We start from the raw sequence: 23,745 nt of genomic DNA, 5'->3' as shown, positions 1-23,745 counted from the left end.
GGAGCATTTTACCACAGCAAGAGGAAAAGAAACAAGAGCTTAGCGGGAGCACTTTCCTTTCTTCTGTGGGTTCTGAGTCAGAACATCTCCCTTTAAAGACAAGCTCTCTCTTCACGCCAGTTTGTGTCAATGACTCTTGAAGGAAATGTCTTTCCAGTGCTTCATGAACAAAAACTCCTGGAAACAAGCTGTGTCTGCAGAAAGTGATGGTATGATGAGAATGCTGGTACTATGGAGAGATTGGAATGGTGAAGGCCCAGAAGCTAATTAATTACCTTATCTTGGGCTAGTTCTAGCCTTCTGGAACAGCCAGTCCCAGCCCATCTGAGTCTGCACTAACATCTGTTAGACAGAAACCTTTTGGAATCTATTAACTTAGCATCAGATGGCATCTTGCATGTTGGGCCTACAGAAACCTCCCAACATCATGAAATCAGACAGCATCTTGCATGTTGGGCCGACAGAAACCTCCCCCATCTTGACATGATTGCATCTCTGATGTATTTTAAACTTGCCTCGATTCATGACTTTCTTTGCACTGTAAAGTTATAAAATGTCATGAAACTGCTCCCACGGTGGAACATGACATATAGGATAACTTACATCTGTGTTCCTGGGCCACAGTCACTCAAAATGGCTCCAGAATAAACTCACTCTCTCCCCCCTCCCCCCACCCCTTTCTTTCTGGGTGAGGGGTAGTTTTTCTGTCAACAGTTTCCTACACCAAGAAAGGCTTCATGCAGAGAAGTTAATTAGATTTGAGGACCCAAATTCCCACATACTTGCTTTTTTCACTTAACTAAGGGGCTACCTATGAGAAAATGCTCATTCTCATTTCCAATGCAATAATCTTTGTGATGCTGAATCTTTTCCAACTCCAGTTACTTGAACTTACTATCCACTTTTGGATAATAATTAAAGCTTTTTAAAGAAATCTGAATGCAGAGAAAGACTTTCTTGTTGTTGTTGTTAATGGCCTTCCACATTTAAGATGTATCTCATTCTTTTTAAAGTAAAGTTAAAAAACAAAGAATTTCAAGAAAAGTATGTAAGATGTTAGGATAGAGTTTCAAAATGAGGTTTACAAAACACAGTAAAATAAAGCCTGGCAGCAATTCTAGGCAGTACAATGGAAGTCACTGGAGTCTCTGTCTTCAGTATATTTTGAAGAATAAAAGTTGATTTTCTCAGAGAGAGGAGCGCCAAGGGAAAACATCTGGTGATGGGCCATGATTTACCATGAAAACAAGACTGTTTCTACCTCTCAGAGCCAGTGTTTACTTTTGCAATCAGACGCAGATTTTTACTCACACAAAGTAAAAGGGATGCAAGACTCAGGAGCAGGGTCCAGCTGAGTGCTTCAGAGGACATAAAAGTCAAATTCTCATCTAAAATATTGTTAAGACAAAACTCTGTGTAGACAGACCAGTTTCCACATCCTAGCAACAGCTCACTTGCTTCAAACAAAACAAAATACAGCAAAACAGCAATTATGAAACCCAGAGTGCCTGTGATAGTGGTGTGCAACTGTTAATCAACCCAAGGGCAAGTTCATGAAGAAATCTCTTCCTTTATAAACCAAAGACTCTTAGAATAGTACAACCCAAATAGGTCACTGAAAGGTAAAGACTGCCCTCTTTAATCCTTTTTACAGGAAATGGTAATGGGAAATAAATAACATTTTTCCAACTGCCTGGGGAAAATTCTTTTTGTAGTCAACAATGAAATGGAAGGGCTTTGGAAGGGAAAAATACCACACTTCTTAAGCTACTACAAGTCAAGTTGATTTTTACTTAAATGCCTCCATATTTCCATTTCCAAAATGCCTTTGCTTTGGAAGTACATTCAAACAATGGCTTTTCTTGTGTAAACTGAAGAAGATCTAACAATTATCTAGACAATGAGGGGACAAGCCTTCATGATGAGTCAGAGAATCTTGTAATATTTCTTTAAGTGTGTTAGGAAGCGATTTCTAAATAAAACAATTCTTAAACATCTGTTTCTTTTGAGATAATGGCTTCAAGGGTAAAATGGACTCCCAGAATCTTTAAAGTGTTTTGCACTGGGGAACCTTTCAGCCAATCCACTACAAGGAACAGCTTAGGAAAGTAAATCCCATGGTTGGCAGTCAGATGGGACATTGTTGGGGTGTCTGAGTCATCTACTGACAGAGGACCCTCTGAGCATCACCGGGAGTGACAGCATCGTAAAATAGGATTTATTGATGTTACTTCGTTTTCTTTAAATTTCTGAAATCTTTGTTCTTGAGATGGGATGGAAAGGAGTAAGCTTACAGAGACGGTTAAGGAACTTGGTTGAAAAGATGTCCTTTTAAAGTAAAAGGAGAATGGAGGAGGATAGTTATGCCACATTTCAAAAGAATTATTTATTATAACCCAGGCTTCAGGAAAGTGCTTATAAATATCTGCATTTGTTAAATCCCTTGCTAGCAGAAATCACTCTTAACTTTAGACTTTCCTTCAAGAATTATTGTCTCAAAGAGGTTTGTTTTTTTTAATAGAATAGCTTAAAAAATAGTCTTTCAGTCCACAGTAAAACTGAGCAGAAGCACAGTTCCCCCATGGTCTTTGTCTCCACATGCCCAGCACGCCCCCTCATTATCAACCTTGTGCTTCAGAAATGGCCACTTATGAGACACACTGGCACAATACTATTGTCAAGTTCAGATTCCACAGTAGGGGTCACTTCTGGTATCTTATATCCTGTGAGGTTTGACAAATATATACCAGGGCAGTATTATACACAACAGGGTCATTATCCTAGCAGTCCTCTGATTTGCCTATGCATCCCTCTCTACCTTCAAAGAATTCCCACTTTTGAATATTTGAAAAGAATAATTTTCAAATCAGTATTTCTAAACAAAAACAAATGCCTGAAGTAGTTCTTACATTAAAACTCAATGAGTTCAGTGTTCGTCAACAGAAGACTACACAGTCCATCAAATGTTTGCTAAGTGGGAAGCATGGTTAACCAGAAAACATGTTGAGAGAATCAATATCAAACAGGAAGAGACAAGAACGTATTTTATATTTCCTGTTCTTGACTTCCCTTCTGGGAGCTGATTTTAATCAGAAGGGACCAAGGAGTGCTTCCTAGGTTCAAAGGTTCAAATTTTTATTGGTCAACCGCTTCCTACCCTCATACTTCATATTTGCATACAATTTCAGAAATTCAATTCTGGACACAAAATAGAAATTCCCTTTTAGAAGATGAACCAGCAAATGTAAGGAAGCAAGAGAAGAAAGTTTTCTCAACTTTTCTTTCTTACTCTGCACAACTTCCTTCCCTATTTGATAAATGACCACTAGCTGAAATTTACTTCAAAGTAAACAGCCGCAATTCCCAGGAACAAGACCTTTAAGGTCGAATGTTACAATAGAATGTGACGTCAGCGTTCTTTTGAGTCATAGTCTGGTCCCCACCCCTTTCTCCCAGGCGACTTGAGAGACTCCCCAGAATCTCAGAGCTCCTCAGGTAGGGCTATTAGCCCGGACACCACGAACAGTGATGAGGGTGTTCCCCAGCACCTGCAACAACCGCTGCTGGCCGCTGGCTGCAAACATTTTGAGAACCATCTCCGCAAGGAGACAGTATTTTGGCACTCAGGCCATCAGTGAAACACACACAACTCCCCTCAAAGTCATCACTTCAGAAGTTATCAGCAGGCGCGGGTGTGAAGGAAGTGTCACTAGTCAGCAGCCACTTTAGAGAGCCTGGGCCAGCCAGGCTGGGGGTTGGAGATCGGGACTGTCAAAGCCACATCACTGAACCACACCGGCTCCCCAGAGCGCAGCTTCCCCAGACAGGAAGCGGTGTCAGTCACGGTCTCGCCCAGACCTCACCCTGGGCTTTGGAGAAGGCGTGGCTGAAAGGTTTTCCGGAAAGTTTCAGGCGCGGTGACAACGGGTCGCAGGGTCCCGCCCCACCGCGACAGTCACTCAAGGGTCCGGGGTCCGCGGGGTCGTCCTCTCCCGGCACCTACCGGGCTGTGGGCCGCGAACACAGGGCAGCTCCCGCGCCCAGGTGAGGCGACCGCGCCCGCCGCCCGCGCCACTCACCTTCTTCATTTTGGTTTCCAGGTCCATGCTGGGCGTCGGAGGGGCTCGGTCCCGCGTCCGCGATCTCCGCTGCGGGGACACGGGCGCCGACGCCGCAGCCGCTCACCCCGCGCCCTCGAACTTCCGCAGCCCGGTTCGGCTGCGGCTGGGACCTGGAACAAAGAGGCCCCGGCAGCCAATGGCAACGGGGCAGCGCCGGGAAGCCACCAATCAGCGCGCGCCGCACGCACCTTCGCGGCCAGAGCACGGCGCTAGCAAGGTGAGGGGCGGGGCCGCGAGGGGGCGGGGCCCTGCCGAGTGCCCCAGGGTACGTGGACTCAGTTTCTCCAAAGCCTTAGCTCCAGGGCTGGTGTGGCAGGTTTGCGTCCAGCTGAAGGCCAGGCCCAGACCTTTCCATTTCGGTGGGTTGTACTTGTGTGTCGCCGGGACTTTTGATTCAGGTCAAGAGGAGTAGTCCTCCCAGTACCAACTTCTTGGGTGGTTGTTAGGGCAAAGAGGAGCCATGGAACTCCTGAGGCATCCTAGGGATGAACTTCAAGTCCTGATTTCACTATGGAATTGTGGAGATGTCCGTTTCTCAAATGCTTTTCTCCAGAGTCCGGAACACTGCCAAAGAATCTTCTCTGACATCCTTAATGCCAATGGAGACTGCTATATTGTTTTGTGAGCCAAGTGAGGCTCACACGAACTTCTGCAGAAGTAAGTGCTCCATTTGTTTGGGAAACAGAAACTTGCCTTTTGTGCCCAGTGTAATAAGGCAAGGCTGTTCTTGCTTCTCAGTGAAGTCGTGTTACAAATACCAGTCTCACAGAAGCCTGCGCCACCGGAACCCAGTCCATTTCATACCCTCATTCAAGAGCAATTGCAATGAAGATCCTCAGGTTGGAGAGACGTGGGTGGGGGGTAGAGGCATCTAGGGATCAATCCACTTCACATTTTGCAGGAAACTGAAGGCCCCCAAATGCAGCCATAGCATGTTGGGGACAGAGCTCGCACTTGAGTCACAGTAACTTCTCCAGGATGTGGAACTGAGGGAAAGAAGCGTTTTGATTTCGGCAAATAAGCGTTTTGATTTTGGCAAATAAGCGTTTTCTTTTGAATATATATATATATGGGTCTGTGTGTGAGCACGTGCACTTGTAAGTGAAGGTTCACTTAGAGTCCAGAAGAATGGATAGGATCTTCTGGGGTTGGAGTTACAGGCTGCTGTGAGCCTCCTGAGTTGAGCTTTGGACACTGAAATCAGGTCCTCTGCAAGAGCAGGAGGAGCCTTAACAACTGAACAGTCTCTCCAGTCCCAAGCAAATTTCTTCAGTTCCTACTCATAGTAGAAAGTGTTAATGGCTAGGTGTCAGATAGTCCCCTAACCTGGTATCTACATTACACACACACACACACACACACACACACACAAACACACACACCTCTAAATAGACATTCGATATTAAATATAAAATCTCCATACAATACAGGCACTTGGGTCCAGATGTCATTTCATTTTACCTCTGGAAATTTGGCAACTATAACACTTCAAAAATTCACTTTAGCTAACACTCTCTACGTTTTGTTTTACTTGACAACTTGCTAATAGTGCTTAGCAGAGCACTGAGGTAACAGAGTATGTTTTCCGTATCTGGAAATGGAATGGCCAAAATAGATTGTGATCACTTTTTTCTTTTTATTCAATCGAAGTAAAGCATTCGAAGTCATTTTCCCAAACTACAGAACAGATGTGGGCCTGGAAAAGTCTGCCCCTTGTAAGTGCTAATGCACTCTGATGAGGTCTAGCAATAATAACGTCTCTGCTTTCCCAGAAAGCTTAACAGATAGAAGATGTCCAGTAGATCAGTTTAAACGAAGGCATTAAGCAAATGTTGTGACATAAACTTGGGGCCCGTTTTTGAGAAATAGCAGAGATGACACCAAGAAAAATGATATGGAAGTGTTTTTTGTAATAATTATTATTATTTTTAACCATCAAATTTTGGCTTTCTCTTTCTCTTCCTTGCAGGCCCTCATGGTGTCACTATGCGTGGATAGCATTAGCAAGGATGGCACTGGAGTTCAGTGCTTTCTGACGGGACTTTCCATCCTGCCAACTCTAGATTATTGTAAATCATTGGTAGATGGTTTATAGAAAATAAAATGAGGTAGATCAATGTTAGGAGAATTGGACTGAAGTCTGTAATCAGTTCTTTGAGTGTTAAACAGCAGAGATGTCAAGGAGCTAGAACTGGCATGGTTTGATGAATGGTACAGTTGGTGGCCGAGGACAGGCATTTCTAGCATGATTATCTCTGTGGAAGATTCAGAGAAAAAGAATATACGGGACAGGGCAGCGCTTTACATACCTGTGCATTTCTCACTGAAGAGATGGACAGGTAAAAGGTATGGAAATTGGGATGTTGAAGTGGAGCACCAAAATATAAAGTTTAGAGTTAAGGCCTGTGCTGGAATGGTGACTAAGGTAAGTAACATCCTATCTGGGTTAATTAAAAGCCGTAGGTGGAAACAACAACAGCTTGGGGATAGTAAAATAGAAGATATGGAAGACAACCAATAAGCCAGGACCAGCACAGAAAGGAAAGGAAAAGCTAGGCAAAGAATACCCAAAAGGTGAAGGAATCAAATCCATCCAACCAAGAGAGGAAATTCAGGGAGGGTTAGCCAACAATGGGAAATTATAGAGAAGGATCCAGTGTGAGGTGCACGTAACAAACTTCATTGATAACTTCTGGAAAGTGCACTGTTGGTGAATTGTGGGGCAGATATTATTTAATTGTAGCTCCCTCTGTGCCTACTGAAGTACTGTGGTTAATGTTTGCCTTGGCTCCACCACAAAAATGCATGGAAAATCAGCTAAATGCATGACCTTCTCTGGCAGAGGAGAAATCAATCAAATAGAGAAGTCAATATACTGGGATTTGAAATTCTATCCTTGGAAAAATAAGCAAATATTCTAGATTTTACAAACACACACACTAAAAAGTTCTTTATGCAAGCCAAATGTAGTGTTTCCACTTAAACTTTGTGGTTATCTCATTCCAGTCTCTGATGAGGGAAGTGGATGAACGATTCTTCTACCTTTGTGCTGTTATGGGAGGGTTACACTGAGCAATGTAAGCATGCCTGAGATGTTTCCTTTGTCCTTAAGTTGTGTATAGATTAGCAATGCATTCGACAGACAGAGAGGAAAGCTTGTAGGAGTCCGAAAACTGCGTAGGTTGAGGGAGCACAAGCAAGGTCAAGGGAGAGGGCGCTATGGGTGTTTGCCAAAGCTTCCCAGAGGTGCATTCCCTGGCTGAAGATTAAAAAGTGATTTTTAACAATGTTTTTATTAGTTCTTTGAGACTTTGATATAATGTATTGTGAACATACTCATGCCCCATTCTGTAACAGCTCTTTCTTTGTACCACCAGCTCCTGAATAATGACATGGAGACTTTTTATTAATTATGAAAGCTTGACCTTAGCTTAGGCTTGTTCCCAACTAGCTCTTAGTACTTAAATTAGCACATTTATATTAATCTCTGTTCTGCCACGTGGCCTGTTACCTCTCAAAAGTACCAGACATCCAACTTCCTTTGTGTTTGGCTGGCCAATCTCCCACCTCAGATTCTTTCCCCACCTTCCTAACTCTGCGTGGGAATCCCGCCTACCCTCTCCTGCCTAGCTCTTGGCCATTCTGCTCTTTTTTTTTTTTTTTTTTTTTTGGTTTTTCGAGACAGGGTTTCTCTGTGTAGCTTTGCGCCTTTCCTGGATCTCACTCTGTAGACCAGGCTGGCCTCGAACTCACAAAGATCGGCCTGCCTCTGCCTCCCGAGTGCTGGGATTTAAGGCGTGTGCCACCACCTCCCGGCCATTCTGCTCTTTTTTAAACCAATCCAAAGGTGTCTTAGGAGGGCGAGGTAAAACAGTGACACATCATTACACAGTACACAGAATGATTATCCCAACATCCTTCCCCAACCCCTCTCCCATTACCCAGTACTGGCTTTACCTTCTCCATCTCCATTGGGTCCAGTTTGTTTGCCAGCTAGTCTCCGAAGTAGGGCCCTGGCATGTGGTAGACCTACCAGGGGTCAGATCATCAAAGAAAATGGACCAACCCTCTTTGATTGCAAGTACAGAAACCCAGTAAGCTAGTTTGATAGCTTAAAATCAAGATGGCGTTGTATTATCAGGAGATAGGTTTCTTACAAAACTCAACGGCTACATGTATCTGGGAGTAGATGCAGGCACTGTATGACCTCAGGAATAGAAAGCACCGCTCTTCTCTGGGGACATATGGACTCTCATCTCGCTGCTTTTCCTACATCAGCTTTGGGTCTTTTTCTTCTAAAACCGTCTTCTGTACATCCCAACATCTAAGCAGGCAGCCTCAGCTCTCAGACTGATATCTTCTCAGTTTAAACAAAAGACCCAGAATGGGGTTCCAAACCAGGCAATAGAAAGACACTTGTTATCCTGACTTGGGGGACTTTGGACGGCTGATCCAATCAGCTTGGGCCGATGCCAGGGTAGAGGCCTCCGCTGGACACACAAACTGAAGCCCCAAAGAAAGATCTCGCAGGAAGGAAGGGTGGAGAATTTCCCCAACACCTCCAAAGACAAACCGATAGAAGGGAAGGTTGATGAAGTCGTCCTAGCTGAATTCTACGTGATCTAGGATGAGGGCCAAATGAGGCAGTGATGGCACTGGAGAGTTCGAAAGACTTGCTGGTGATGCTCCAGAGGAGGTAGTGTTGGGCTTAGGAGGACAAGAAATCAGTGAGGGCTCCTCACATCTTAGGACTGTGCTGTGTTGCAGGTGTGGAGATCTAACACCTTCCTTCTGTGTGAAACAGAAGCAGACAAGGAAGCACGCTTGAGAAGGGCAACGTGTTACCCTTCTCAAGACAGGTACCAAATTTGTAAGGCCAGTGGAATCTGGTTCTAGGAACCAAAAGAAAGGTGTGGGGCTAATACAGATGATGTGTACACAGGCCTACATGAACAAAAATATATCCATATGGGGCTGGAGAGATGGAACAGTGACTGAGAGAACTTGCTGCTCTTCAGAGGACCCAACTTTGGTTCCAACACCTGCTCACAACTACTCCACCCACAAGTACATATAATAATGTACATATTAAACACACTGTAAATATAAAAAGGAATTCTTGGAAAGTTGTCTGAATTAAATGAGGTGAGATTTCAAGGTAATGGTGACTACATCTTTCTCCTCAATTGTTAGCATGGACTCTATAAGCCTCCAGAGAGAAGTTAATCATTGCTTAACACTTGTTACAAGAATGCTTCTGTGAGCCTGGTATGGCTATTATGACTCATTAGCAGCTCGAATAACATTACAGGCTGTCCTGTAGGAGAAATACTTCAATAGAAAGCAGGCACCAATATATCTCAGAACAAACCATCATGTGGAATGCTTTTTAAACTGCCCAAACACTGGAGCTTGGTTCTCAAGTAATGGATGGACCACACAGTAGATTTAGCACAGCTAGGAAACTATGATACTCAGGGATTTTGGTAACAGTTACATCACAGGAACAAGGGGAACATGGAATTGTATATCCAATATTCTCACAAGCATGAAAAAAATACCATGCACAGAGAAGGGTCATGAAAGAACCATAGAAAATGTCATCAGTGATTTGTCTTTGATGAATCAATGGCCATTCTTTCTTCCTTTAAAAAACATATTCCATGACATATATGATTTATTCCTTAATGGAAAAACTTTATCTCGATAATATATGCTCTAAAGAATTTGAGGAAGACAGGCCAGCAGCAGTGTAATTGTTAATCTATTTGAAAACATATATTAGCAAAACCAGTGCAAAAATAGATCGACTAGTTAGCAAAAGTCCAGGGGCAATCTATAGTAAAAGCAGGTAAGAAATGATTTCATAAACAGCAAAACTCAAGAGATGAGGCCAAAGCATCCGGAGTCATGGGACAGAGATAAGCAATTCTTCCGTGGGGGAGGGGAGGAAATCATAGAGCAGTGGCCGGTGGACAGGGTAACTGGAATGTTCTCTGGTCTGTTACTATGAAGAATTTCAGGCCATTTCTTTTCCCCAGGCAGCTGAAATTTCAAGAGGTGGAAGGCATCTCACCCTTGTACTATCTCAAAAGTAATGGCTCGGACTCAGGACTGACTGACTGACTCTCTCTCCCTCCTGAATAAAGATCCATAATAGGAAACTACTTCCTCAGTGGTCAACAGTGAGCACTAGACAAGAGACAGTGAAGAAAATATTACCCGGTTGGTAGGCACTAACTGCATGTGGCTATTTAAATTCTATTTAAAGAGTGTTTATAAATTTACATTTTACCCTCTTAGTAACACTAGCCATATTTCATGTGCTCAGCTAGGAGGAAAAACCCCCCAAACACAGCTGTATTTCTCAACACTTCATAAAAACTAAGACTAGGGCTCTGTGAAGTCAGCAAAATTTTTCTAAACCTTGTCTGATTGCAAACAAAAACAATGAGTAATGTATGAAAATGAGCTGCAGTAAGTTCTGAGGGCAAAATCCAAAGAAATTTATCCAAAGAAAAAACAACAGAAAAACAGATCAGAAAAATATTCCTACAGATGAGGAATGCAAACAAAACAACGAGCTGTTATTTCAATTTAAAACAGTTTTTACATTTACTTACGTATTAGTTTGTGGGGATGGAGTGGGCATGAGTGCACAGGTAAGTGCATGTGTGGACCGAGGTCATAGGACTACTTGCTGGAGTCTGTTCTCTCCTTCCATCCCAGAGGTACCTGGGCTTGAGCTCTGTTCTTGGGACTTGTCAGAAAGTGTCTTTTCCTGATGAGCCATTTTCCCAGCCAGTAATCCATTACTGTAAACAAGATCAAAGAAATGGAAAGCTTGATATATGTAAAGAATTATTGAATTGTAACTATAAAACCTCAGGCATAATGTGACAGAATATTATTTTAACTTGGCAAAGATTTGTTACATTTGTTTGTGCTGCAGAACATTGCTTTAACTGTGTAAAGGTGTGTTACATTTGTTTCTGCTGCCTTCGTTAATGATGTAAAGATGTGTTGCATTTGTACACTTATTTAATTATGTAAAGATGTGTGAATGATTCACCTTGCCTGCCTAAGGCACCTGATTGGTCTAATAAAAAGTTGAACTGTCAATAGCTACACAGGAGAGTGACAGGTGGGGCTGGTGGGAAGAGAGAATAAGTAGGAGGAGAAATCTAGACTTGAGATAAAAAGGAGGAGAAAACAAGGGAGAAAGAGAGCTGCCAGCCATGGAGAGGCAGCAACAGTGAGATGTGCAGAAGGAAAGAAAGGAAAAAAGCCCCAAGGCGAAACAGATAAAGAGAAATAGGTTAAGTTATAAGAGCTAGCAAAAAATGAGCATGAGGTAACTCCGAGCATTCATAATGAGTAAGAAGGCTCTGTATCTTGATTTGGGAGCTGGGTGGCCACCCCAAAAGAAAAAACTTGGTACAGCATAAAGTGATAGAACTCAGGGGAAAAAATTAAAGATAAATAATATTATGTAAATGGAGAATATTGTGAAAAGTTTACAAGAATAAAAAAATATCTTCTGTTTTCCTGCTTCTCCCTCTCAAGAGGCTGGAGTTACTGGAGTTACAGACCTGTACTATCACACCCAGGCCAAAAAAAAAGTGTATATACAAATGAATTTGTATAAGGCTAGAGTATTCTAGAGAATGTAACAGATACTGAAAAAAAGATGATGAGGTAAAAATGAAAGGTGTTGGACATGATCAGAATTGCAGGAGAAGAAAACCAAACCAAAAGAACAAATACCCCAAACATAAATCAAGAAAACTTCACTAAATAATAAAAATAAGATCATTTAAAACTAGATGTTGTTGGACTAGTACAATAAATAACCAAAAGTATTAACTCAGAAAAACCAGCACAAAGAGACATCCAAGGGGGATGTATCTTTGAACAGTGGGGAAAATAAATTATTTGAATGTCTGGATAGTTTGGGAAAAAAAGCATTTGATTTATAGTAGAATGGAAACTATCATCAGTCTGTTCTACAGCAACCCCCAACACCAGAAGAAAATAATGAAGATATTCAAGCAAAATACTGTGAACTCAGCATGGTTATGAACTTTCGAGCATAAAGGACACAGCCCTGGGTGGTGGTTCAGCAGGTGGATGTGCGTGCCACATAAGCCTAGTGACCTGAGTTCAATCCCCAGAACCCATGTAAAGGTGAAAAGAGATCAACTCTGCAAAGTTGTACACACACACACACACACACACACACACACACACACACACACACACACCAGGGGCAAGAGAGAAAGAAGGAAATAAAAGTTCTTGGGGAGCTTCTGACAGAAAGAGAAAAACATAAAACACTGATTTCCAAGACAAACTGACAGAAAGTGAAGAGTACGCTAATCCCTTACGACCTGACAATATAGATGGCCAACACAGCAAGTGGGAATACAGTATATAGAATTTTAACTGAGTTTTTAGTAGTCATGTTATTGATAGCATAGATCTGTTATTATATGTGCAACATAAAATAAAACATGTAGATATGGGATCATGCAATTTTATCATTTACTGCAACTTTAAGAAATGGGATCCTGCGGGTGATGTTGGTGCATTCCTTTAATTCCAGCATTCAGGAGCCAGAACCAGAGGCAGGTGGATCTCTGTGAGTCTGAAGCCAGCCTGGTCTACAGAGTGAGTTCCAAGACAGCCAGGGCTTCACAGAGAAACCCTGTCTTGAAAAAACAAACAAGAAAGAAAGAAAGAAAGAAAGAAAGAAAGAAAGAAAGAAAGAAAGGAAGGAAGGAAGGAAGGAAGGAAGGAAGGAAGGAAGGAAGAAAGAAAGAAAAAAAGAAAGAAAGAAAGAGAAAGGAAAGGAAAGGAAAGGAAAGGAAAGGAAAGGAAAGGAAAGGAAAGGAAAGGAAAGGAAAGGAAAGGAAAGGAAAGGAAAGGAAAGGAAAGGAAAGAAAAAACAGGATTCTACATGCTTCAATCCATAGACCTAGAGAGGCTAAGTAACAAGGAAGGCTCAAGAGCAGGCTTATGGATCTCTCTGAGAAGGAGAAATAGAATATATTTCTCTGGTGGACTGTGGGAGAGTACTGGAAGAGATGACTGGAATGGGGGGGGGGGCATTTTGCGGGTATTGTAGAAACCTAGTGTGGTGGAAACTCCCTGGAATCTATGAGGATGACCTCATTGAAGACTCATAGTAATGGGGGATAGATATGAAGCCTGAACCAGCCATCTCCTATAACCAGGCCAAACTTCCAGTGAAGGGATGGGGACACCGAGTCAGCCACAAAATCTTCAACCTACAATTTGTCCTGCCTGAAAGTGTGCTGGGATAATGGTGGCGCAGAATTTGTGGGAGTGGCCAACCAATGACTGGTCCAACTTGAGGCCCACCCCAGGAGAGAGAGCCTGAACCCACACTGCCTGGATTGCCAGAAACCAGAGGCTGGACAGCCCAGAGACCTAGGATAGAACCAAACATGACTGGTTTAAAAAAAAAAAAAAGTCAATGAAATGGTTCCTAATGATATTTTGCTACACTCATAGATCAGAGCCTAGCATGATTGTCATCAGAGAGGCTTCATCCAGCAACTGATGGGAACAGATGCAGAGACCCAAAGCCAAACATTAGGTGCAGCTTGGGGAATCCTGCAGAGCAGGGCAAGGAAGGATTGTAGGCACCACCATGGTCAAAGATACCACAAGGAAACACAGAATCCACTAACCAGGGCTCATGGGGGCTCACAGAAACTGAACCTACAATTGGGAAACCTGCATGGGTCTAATCTGGGTCCTCTGCATATATGTTGTGGTTGTGTAGCTTGCTCCTCTAGTGGGACTCTTAACGGTGGGAACAGGGCCTATCTCTGACTCTTTTGCCTGCTTTTGGGACACTTTTCCTCCAGCTGGGTTGCCTTGTCCAGCAGGATATGTCTAGTCTTATTATAATTTGATAGAGGGTGTTTGGTTGATATCCTTGGGAGACCCTGCCCTTTTCTGAAGGGAAGTGGGGAGAGTGGATCTGGGGGAGAGGGGAGGGACTGGGAGGAGACAAAGGAGTGGAAACTGCAGTTGTGATATAATATATGATAGAAGAATACATGAAAAAGAAAAAGAAAGAAATGGGATTCTATGTATGGATTTAAAAAGAAAAGGCAAATCAATATCCTAAGACTAAAGTAGTTTAGCTTTTTACTATTATTAACTAACTTATCTGATGTATACTAGTTGTATTCCCACAAAAGGCTTACAAACAATAACCTACTAGTAATAAATATCCCTAGTGCACAGATTATGAATTTGAAATAAAATGTTTCAGTAAAATGAAACCTAGAAGTTCTTGGAAAAATTACTGGCCCCAGCAGAAAGTATCCAGGATAAACTGAGGATATTTCATAGAAGAGAGAGCTGTAAAAACTTTCTGGGGTCATTTCAAAAGAAATTGTGGGAGGCTGGAGAGATGGCTCAGCAGTTAAGAATGCTTGTTCAACAATCATAAGGAGCAGAGCTCAGATCATAGCCCTCAGCTAATAAGTCCAGGGTCACCATAACTGCTTACATAGCTCCAGGTCTGAGGAGAGTGGAGACAGGATGATTCCAGGGGCCTGTGGCTTCTAGCCAAACTGAAAATGGGAGCCCAGGAGCCTGGGAGCCCTGTGTTCAAGGATGAAACCCTGCCTCAAAGAAATAGGCAGAGGGATAGGGGATAACACAAAACACTCTCTTACAGCCTTTGTGTACGGACATAGTGCACCTACATACATGTGAAAGTATATTCATGCAAACATACACACAGAATATAAATACACTAAAAGTAAAGTCAGAAGCCAGCTAAAAGTGTCTTCTACAGGCCAAAAGGGATCAGTTTGACCTTTAATAATGATTATGATTTTAATAATAATAATAATAATTATTAATGATATTAATTATAGCAGATTGAAATTCATCAAATATTTTTCAATCCATAATATATATAGATTAATAATGTTTCATATATATATATATATCTTGATGCACCACCTTTAGATAATGCTAGGGAAATCAATAATCATTTAAAGAAACAAGTAAAGACCATTAATTCAGGACTTATCCAGCCTTTCTGAAATTTTCAATAATCTGTAAAACTAAAGATTAAAAAGTGTATCAGGAGATTCTGAACTAATACTGAAAGGATAGAATATTATCATCCCATAACATACAGTGAGTAAGATGCATCATCACTGACTGCTACCATCACAAAAGAGATGAACATGTTATGTGTCTAACACCCTCCCTAAGGGCTCCCAGAAGGATAACATCTAAATCTGGTCTAGTCTTCTTTTCCAGCTTCTACTTAGTAGTAAATAACTTGGATACAAGAATATATTGTCCTGAATAACAAATGTCAAAACAGCAAAATCTTGACTGGGGGAAATTCTTAACAAACAGATAAACCAGAGTTTCAGTGGAAATATTACAAGGGGAAAAACAGATGGAGGGAGAACCTATAGATTAAAAGATGTAAGACAGCATATCTTTATTATCTTTATTAAAAGTTAGGGTTTCTATTGCTGTGAGGCAACACCATGACCACAGTAACTTTTATAAAGGAAAAATATTTAATTGGGGGGGCTTACATTTTCAAAGGTTCAGCCCATTATCATCAAGGTGGAACATGGCAGCATGCAGGCAGAAATGGTATTGGCTACATCTTGATATGCAGGCAACAGGAAGTGGTCTGACTCACTGGGCATGGCTTGAGCATATATGAGACCTCAAGCTCACCTCAACAGTGACACACTTCCTCCAAAAAAACCATACCTACTCCAACAAGACCACAACTCCTAATAGTGCCACTCTCTTTGGGAGCCATTTTCTTTCAAGCCACCACATTCGACTCCCAATCCCACAAAGGCTTATCATAATACAAAAGTACCTTTAGTCTGACTACAAAAGTAACCATAGTCTATAACAGTCTCAAACATATTAAAAAGTCTAAATAAAGTTCAAAGTCTCTGAGATTCATACAATCTTATCAACTGGAATCTCCTATAAAATCAAAACCAAAAAATAGATCACATACCTCCAACACATAATGGCACAGGATATATATTACCATTCCAAAACATAGGAAAGGAAGCATAGTGAGGAAATATTGAAACAAAACAAGACCAAAAACCAGCTGGGCAAACTTCAAACTGTATCTCCATGTCTGTTGTCAAAATACTCTTCAGATCTCCAACTCCTTTTAGCTTTGTTGACTGAAACATACCTTTTTCTCTTGGATTGGTTCCACTGCCTATTGACAGGTCTCCTTGGCAAGAATCCCACAGCTCTGGCATCTCCAACATCTTGGGGTCTCCAAGCAATTCAGGCTTCAACTTCACGGCTTCACACAATGGCCTCTGTAGGCCCCATTCAGCGACACCCCTGACATATGCCTGGCCTCGGCAGCTTTCCTTAGTCATAGAGGAAGATTCCATAATGCCTTTCTTCTATATTTGACTCTAAAGCCAGGATCATGGCTGAAGCTGCCAAGTTCTGCTGCTTACTGGGGCTGGAACATGGCTACTTCATTCAATTACATCTTCACCAGCCATCTGTCCTTTACTGCCTAAGCTTGGCTGTCCTGGAACTGGACCTGTAGACCAGGCTGGCCTCAAACTCAGAGATCAGCCTGCCTCTGCCTTCTAAATTCTTGGATTAAAGGAATGTACCACCATGCTCTGTTTTCCTTTAATTCCTTTCACAAATTGGAAATTTAGCTGGGTGGGATTTTACCCTGAAGTCACCACTCCCTTTATTCCATTTCTCAATCTGTTTATCTCCTTGAATACAGGACTGAGCTCCTTTCCACTTCCTGGTGCTCCTTTTCTCCTCAAATATTTTTCTGTGCTCAGCTTGCTCCTTTTCATTATATGTCTTCACCACAAAACAATCTATACTAGGCCATTTTGAGATTTCCTCTGCCAAGGGAATTAATCCAAACTCTTCACTTTAGCTTCAGGCAAACTTTTCTGACAAGGTAAAAAAAAAAGCAGCCTCATTCTTAACCAAGATATCAGAAGAATGATTTCTAGGCAACATACTAAAATTCTTCTCCTTTGAAACCTCTTGAGCTAGCTCCCAATCAGTTCAAATCATTATCAGTACCACTGTCTTCCATGCTTCTACTAGTATGGCCCATTAAGTTTAAAGCATTCCACTACTTTCCTAACCCAAAGTACCTAAGTCCAATTCATCCAAACAAAACCATGGCCAGGCCTATCACAGCAATAATCTAGTCCCTGGTTCCAACTTCTGTCCTAGTTAGGGTTCCTATTGCTGTGAGGCAACATCATGACCACAGCAACTCTTACAAAGGAAAAACGTTTAATTGATGTGGCTTACATTTTCAGAGTTTCAGTCCATTATTATTGTAGTGGAACATGGCAGTGTGAAGGTAAATATAGTGTTGGCTACATCTTGATAAGCTGGCAACAGGAAGTAGTCAGTCTCACTGGGTATGGCTTGAGCATATATGAGCCTGCAAATCCTGCCTCCACAGTGACACACTTCCTCCAACAAGATCACACTTCCTAATAGTGCCACCCCCTTTGGGGGTCATTTTCTTTCAAACAACTACATAGCATTTCACTTGTTTGTGATGGACAACACTAAGAATAGGTCATACTGTATAGGAATATTCATCTGAACTGTGAAACTAAAAGAAATCGCATACTAACCATTACCACAAAAATGAGGGTGACAATTTTTTATGGAGACAAGAGTTGGTGATGAATGGGGTGGAATACAATAATAGGATTCCTTTAGTACCTGCCAAACTCCTCAGAATGAGAGGTCCAGAATGGTTAGTGGGAAACTGAAGCAGATAATAACTAGTGCCATTTATGTCCATTCCCTGATGTATACTTTATTCCATGAATACATTTCCAAAATGTCTCTCCTCTACATTTTCAAAATGTATCAGTCTTATGATTAAATAAAACTCTGGCACCTTGCTCTAAATCCAAGCTATCTGGATGACAAAAATTCATTTGATTCATGTTTGACTCAATTCTTTTCTATGTCACACACCTTTAATCCTAGCACTTGGGAGGCAGAGACATGTGGCTTTCTGAGTTCAAGACCATATTGGTCAACACAGACTGTTCCAAGACAGCCCAGTTACACAGGGAAACACTATTGCTAAAAAACTAAAACCAAAACCAAAATAAACAACAAAAGCAAACTAACAAACAAAAAACAAAACTAACCAAACAAAAACATTCCATTCATTTTTATTGTATTTGTGATTTCGGGGGAAGGGGTATTGGTGTGTGTGCCACTCTGTGCTTGTGCAGGTCAAAGGTCAATTTACAGGAGTCTCTTCTCTCTCTGAGGTGGAACTCAGGTCACCAGGTTTGGTGGCAAGTTGCTTTACCCAGTGAGCCATCTCTCTGTCCCCTAATAATTGGCTAAATGATTAAATATATAACCCATACTCAATTTAGAATGGATTGTGATGGTTTATACTAGGAATGCCAGAACAATTGACTGCAAATTGAGTAGCTTAAAACAACAGAAATGCATTTTCTCCCAGTTCTGGAAACTGGAAACACAAACATCAAAGTGTTAAAAGAACCATGCTTTCTCTGAAGATTCCAGGAAGGAATTATCCCTTAGTGTTGCTGGTTTGGGGTATCTTTAGGCAATCCTTGCCATTCTCTGGCATCCCTCCAATTTGTCCCTCCCCCATTACATGGTAATCTTCTCTCTGTGTATGCTTATGGTCAAATCTCTTTCCTCTCTTTAAAAAGACACGAATCATTGGCCTTAGGGCCCACCCACATCTCTATGACTTCATCCTAACTAAGTATATCTGAGAAAACTACTTCCAGATAAGGTCACATTCTGAAGTTCTGGATTGTTATGAGCTTTGGAGGTTACTGTTTTACCTACTGCAAGTGAACTGACTGCTGTTGGGTAGAACAGTAAGGAGGCCAGACAAAAGAAAGCTCAATATAAAAAACCAGAAATGGTAGGTTCTGTTTTACATTGTCCTACAGCAAAATTACACCCTGGAAGAATGGGAACAGCAGAACTAGCTTACGCTTAGTGGAGCTGATTCCTTGATCTTCTGTTCTAGATACAATGGCTTTTCACTCAGAAGTGTTTTGGGGGTTGATTGGTTTGTTTTTCCTTATGTGTTGCCCTCTATGATAATCTTCCACAGAGGAATCATTTGAGATTTTCTTCATGGAAAGAAGTTCATTTGGAGGATAAAATATTTAGGATGCTATAGGGAAATGATCTATTTTCTTCTTTGTCTGGACTTGAAGCCTACAATAACTATCTGTCATTTTTTATTTCAGGGAAAACTTTAATCAGTATGCTTTGAAACACTTGACATTTATTGTAGAAGACTATCCTGTGTATAGTGGAATGTGTAACAATATCTCAGAAGTCAACTTACCAGACGCCAGTAGCATCGTACCCTAGTTATGACAACTAAATTTGTCTTCAGATATTGCCAAATGCCTTCTGGGAAGCAAAATCATTTCCAGTTGCAAATCATTGTTGTACAGGATTCCATAAACTTCTGTCTGTTTTTGTATTATCAGTTGCCTTCAAACAGTAGATTAAAATAACCAAAAACCATCTGTCTTGTTCACAAATCTTCAGTGAAAAAGGAAAGGGAAGGATGCCTTGTCTGTTCACGCATTAGCTGATGGCTCTACTGAGATGCTGCACAAGGGCACTGCTTGGCTGGCATTTGATGCGGGAGTCACAGTCGCTCTTTCTTCTGTGAGGTTCCTAAGGGTTGCTGGGCTTTTTTCACAGCATGGTGACTGGGTTTCAAAAGAAAACATCCCAAGTAAGTGAAGTGGAATTCATGATACACTAGTGGTCTGCTCCCTCCACCCCATATTGCCTCATCTATCCTGTTTATTGTTTGAGATAATCATAATGATCTGCCCGTGTTCAAGGGGAGAAGACAAAGTCCCCCACCTCAGTTTGATGAAAGAGAAAAGAGTGTGAGGAATGGGAGAAATGTGACCTTTTGCCTCCTCAACTGTAAACACAGACGCTCACATTCTTTCTGAATGTCAAATACAGTAACATTTCTGTCCTATGTTCCTTAAGTTTCCACATCCCAAATTCTAATATGTAACATCTAAGTAAAGCCTAGGTGTAGATAATCCTCAGGTGTGGTTAATTAGCTGAGGTCCTCAGAATATGATTCTTGATTGGAAAGACTCTGTATTAAAAGTGAAAGTCATCCGTCCTTTACATACACACACACACACACACACACACACACACACACACACACACACACACACACACACACACATACACACACACACATTCCAGTGAGACAGTTCTAGAATCTGCTTGCAAAAGTGGGTACAGCAGTCACTGCTCTGTTGCAGTTCTGAAATCCAGCAAACGATGTGCTGCTTTCTTAACTAGCACCTTTTCCTGCTCCTTAGATAGTGTCAATCTGCTGGCCTGTTTTTTTTTTTTTAACTGAAAAAAAATGTTTTTTCATACAATATATTCTGATCATGGTTTCTCCTCTCTTAGCTTCTCCCAGATCCTCCCCATTTCCCCTACCCATCCAATTCTGGGTCTTTTTTCTCTCTCCTTAAAAAACAAACAGGCAGCCGGGCGGTGGTGGCGCACACCTTTAATCCCAGCACTCGGGAGGCAGAGCCAGGTGAATCTCTGTGAGTTTGAGGCCAGCCTGGACTACCAAGTGAGTTCCAGGAAAGGCGCAAAGCTACACAGAGAAATCCTGTCTCGAAAAACCAAAAAAAAAAAAAAAAAAAAAAAAAAAAAAAGGCAAAAAATGAAGTAGAATAAAATAATAAATAAACAGGAAAAAAAGAAAAAAGGATAAAAAAAACACACACACATATGCACATAAAACAAAACCCATAAAAACACAAAATCAGAAGCCATAATATATAAGCAAAGGACCAGTAAAAAAAAAACAGTAAAAAAAAAAATCCCAGATAAAGGAATATGAGACAAAATGTCTACAAAAATATCACTGAGTTCATTTTGTGTTGGCCATCTACTACTGGGTACAGGCCTCTGCTTAAGTATAGTTAATATACCCATTGAGATTCCACTGGAGAAAGCTAATTCCTTTGCAAGCATTTGTCTGTTGGAGATATCTTCTTGGTTTGGGATGGGAAGTCTTGTCTACCTCCCCCCTCTGGGACCAGTCTGGCTTTAACCTGGGTAGGCCTCGTGTGTGCTGCCACGGTTTCTGTGAGGTCATGTGTGCATCAGTCCTGTTGTGCTTGGAAAGCACAGTTCCCTTGGTGGCATCCATCCCTCTGGCTCTTGCAATCTTTCTGCCTCCTCTTCTGCATAATTCTTGCTTCTGCTCTCTGAATCATCCTTTTTCTATCAAAATTACTCCATTTCTCATTCCCTTACCTCCTGACTTCAGAAGTCAGGGGTTCAAAGTCCTCTTCGTTTCATATTGACGTAGTCCCTTTCATCCGTTGCTGTTATAATTACTTCAGAAACCTTGGGGATTTCTTGTGTATTTGTGTATAGCTAATTCTACTGGGTCCAAGTCACATCCACAAGTCTCTCTCAGATTATCTTTTTCTAGCTTCTGTTTCCAGTGTGACACTTTCACGGATTAGCATATTTAATAGGCTTGGAAATCCTTTTTCTTTCAGATCATCTATGAAGCACACTCTTAGGGTCCTTGGAATGCCTTCTCTCTCAGTTATATTGTGTTAATACTGGGTTAGATATTGCTTGCTTCTTACTGAAGGCATTTAGCTAACATCTTGGATTGATTTCATTCTGAAGTCATTTTTTAATTCCTAACTTAAAAGACATTTGCCATACGGAAATTCTGAGTATAAGAAACAGAAAATCCAAAACTCCAAACACCAACCAACCCAACAACAAAAAAGCTGGATAGTGGTGGTGTATATCTTTAATCCCAGCACTCCGGAGGCAGAGGCAGGTGGATCTCTGTGTGTTTAAGGCCAACCTGAGAGTGAGTTCCAGAACAACCAGGGCTACACAGAGAAACCTTGTCTTGAAAAACAAAACAGAAACAAAAAAAAAAAAAAAGAAAGAAAGAAACAGGAAGTAGTATTCTATTTTAAGCATTTCATTCTTTAATTTTTCTCTCTTTTCACATTTTATCAAAGGTGGAGAGAATCAGCCAGGTGACACACTGTGTGTATAATAGTCAAATTCTGGGCATTTTTTTTTATCATGTGTATCACTGTGGACAAGAGTCACTGCACACTGGTTGTGGCTGTCTAACATTTCTTTCCTTTCCCAGCATCAATATCATAATATAAAAATGCATGACGGGAGATATTTTGATAACTATTAACTATTTAGGATATATGCTATTGATAACTCATTAACTATTTTATTCTATGTGTGTGAAGTAGAATTCTTGTATTACTAGACTCAATCTCATAGGAGCAAGCTTGTGTCTTTATATCCATCTTCACTTTAAGTACTTTGAAAACTGAAGTCACTGTCACAGACTGAGATAATGAAGACTTCACCATGTCCCTTGGCTGACCCTTTTTTTTTAAATTGAGGACTTTTTGAAAAGGAACTAGGCAGAATTTGATGACTCATACACCTCCGGTTCTTGAAGAGCCACATACTACATTAGTACAGGACAGTATTCAGCCTTTATAATTCAGCAGGATGCATGACTTTCAGTCCTCCATTAACTTGAATTTCTGGCCATAGGTGGAAAGGGCTTCTCCTAATGAAACTGCTGATCACCTGAATGGCTTTTCTTTTTAACGAGTATGCTTGTAATCCCAGCTCTTCTTGATCTCATAACCTGTGGATGGCTGTAAGAAGTCACCAGCACATTCTACACCCTGGCACTAGGTATAGAGTGCTCCCGAGTCACAGCTCTGGTACACAGCCTGTGTCCTAAAGGAAGACCGGAGTGAGATTGAACTCACTTAGTCTTTCAACAGATTATCATCTCCTGGAAGAGACCTGCCCCGCCCACATGTTAAGGTCTCTGCTTTGCAAAGCTCTGATTTCTGATGTCTCATTGCATGTGTCCGGGGCACAATTTGAACTGACTTAAGCCAGCTGAGTGAGGTTTTACCAGCTGCATGTACCAATGAAAGCAGCTGCAGACACCAGAGGAGACTTGAACAACAATACAACTCACAGATTTTTTTTTTCTGTCCCTACCACCTATTTGCTGCAATCTTGCGCTCTTCTCCTAGAACAGAGGCCCTGTGTCACAGGAGAAAGGGCTACCGACAGTTCTAGGTCACCTCTTCCCTAAGCAGACAGAAGCTCCGTCCCACATTCAAGTCTGAAACATCCTGGTAATGATCTGAGATCTACCAGTTTCTCAGCAAGCAGAGAGGCCACTGGTACTGTGAGTTACTCCTGTCCTTTATAACCTTAAGGCAAATGATGGCTCAAAATCCTCATTTTCTACTCCAAGAACAAAATCCTTTTGTTTGTTTTGGTTGAGAAGACTCCATACTACTGCACCAAAAATATGCTAAGGTTTATTTGTAATATGAACCTAGAGCAAGAAATAATTCTTTTTAAATTGCTGGGTTAGATTAGAAGCAATGTTTAAAAAAAGCAAAAAAGGAATAATGTCTATTTCTCTTAAAAGTTAACATTAAAT

The 23,745-nt window shown here is 41.4% G+C and overlaps 1 protein-coding gene across 1 annotated transcript in view; it reads right to left on the bottom strand.

The window, feature by feature from the left end:
• Positions 1–4,254, bottom strand: part of Tes (testin LIM domain protein) — a 40,455-nt gene extending 36,201 nt beyond the window's left edge. The window contains exon 1 of the mRNA XM_052719969.1: positions 4,080–4,254. Coding sequence (XP_052575929.1) covers positions 4,080–4,106 — 27 coding nt within the window. The 5' untranslated portion in view covers positions 4,107–4,254. The remainder of the gene's footprint in view (positions 1–4,079) is intronic.
• Positions 4,255–23,745: the final 19,491 nt, after the last annotated feature.

The sequence above is a fragment of the Peromyscus californicus genome, unplaced genomic scaffold (assembly GCF_007827085.1).
Source record: "Peromyscus californicus insignis strain IS unplaced genomic scaffold, ASM782708v3 Scaffold_6__1_contigs__length_162567912, whole genome shotgun sequence".
In the NCBI taxonomy this organism is placed as follows: Eukaryota; Metazoa; Chordata; class Mammalia; order Rodentia; family Cricetidae; genus Peromyscus; species Peromyscus californicus.
The sequence above is the reverse complement of the archived record's forward strand: the minus strand, read 5'-3'. Positions and strand labels throughout refer to the sequence as shown.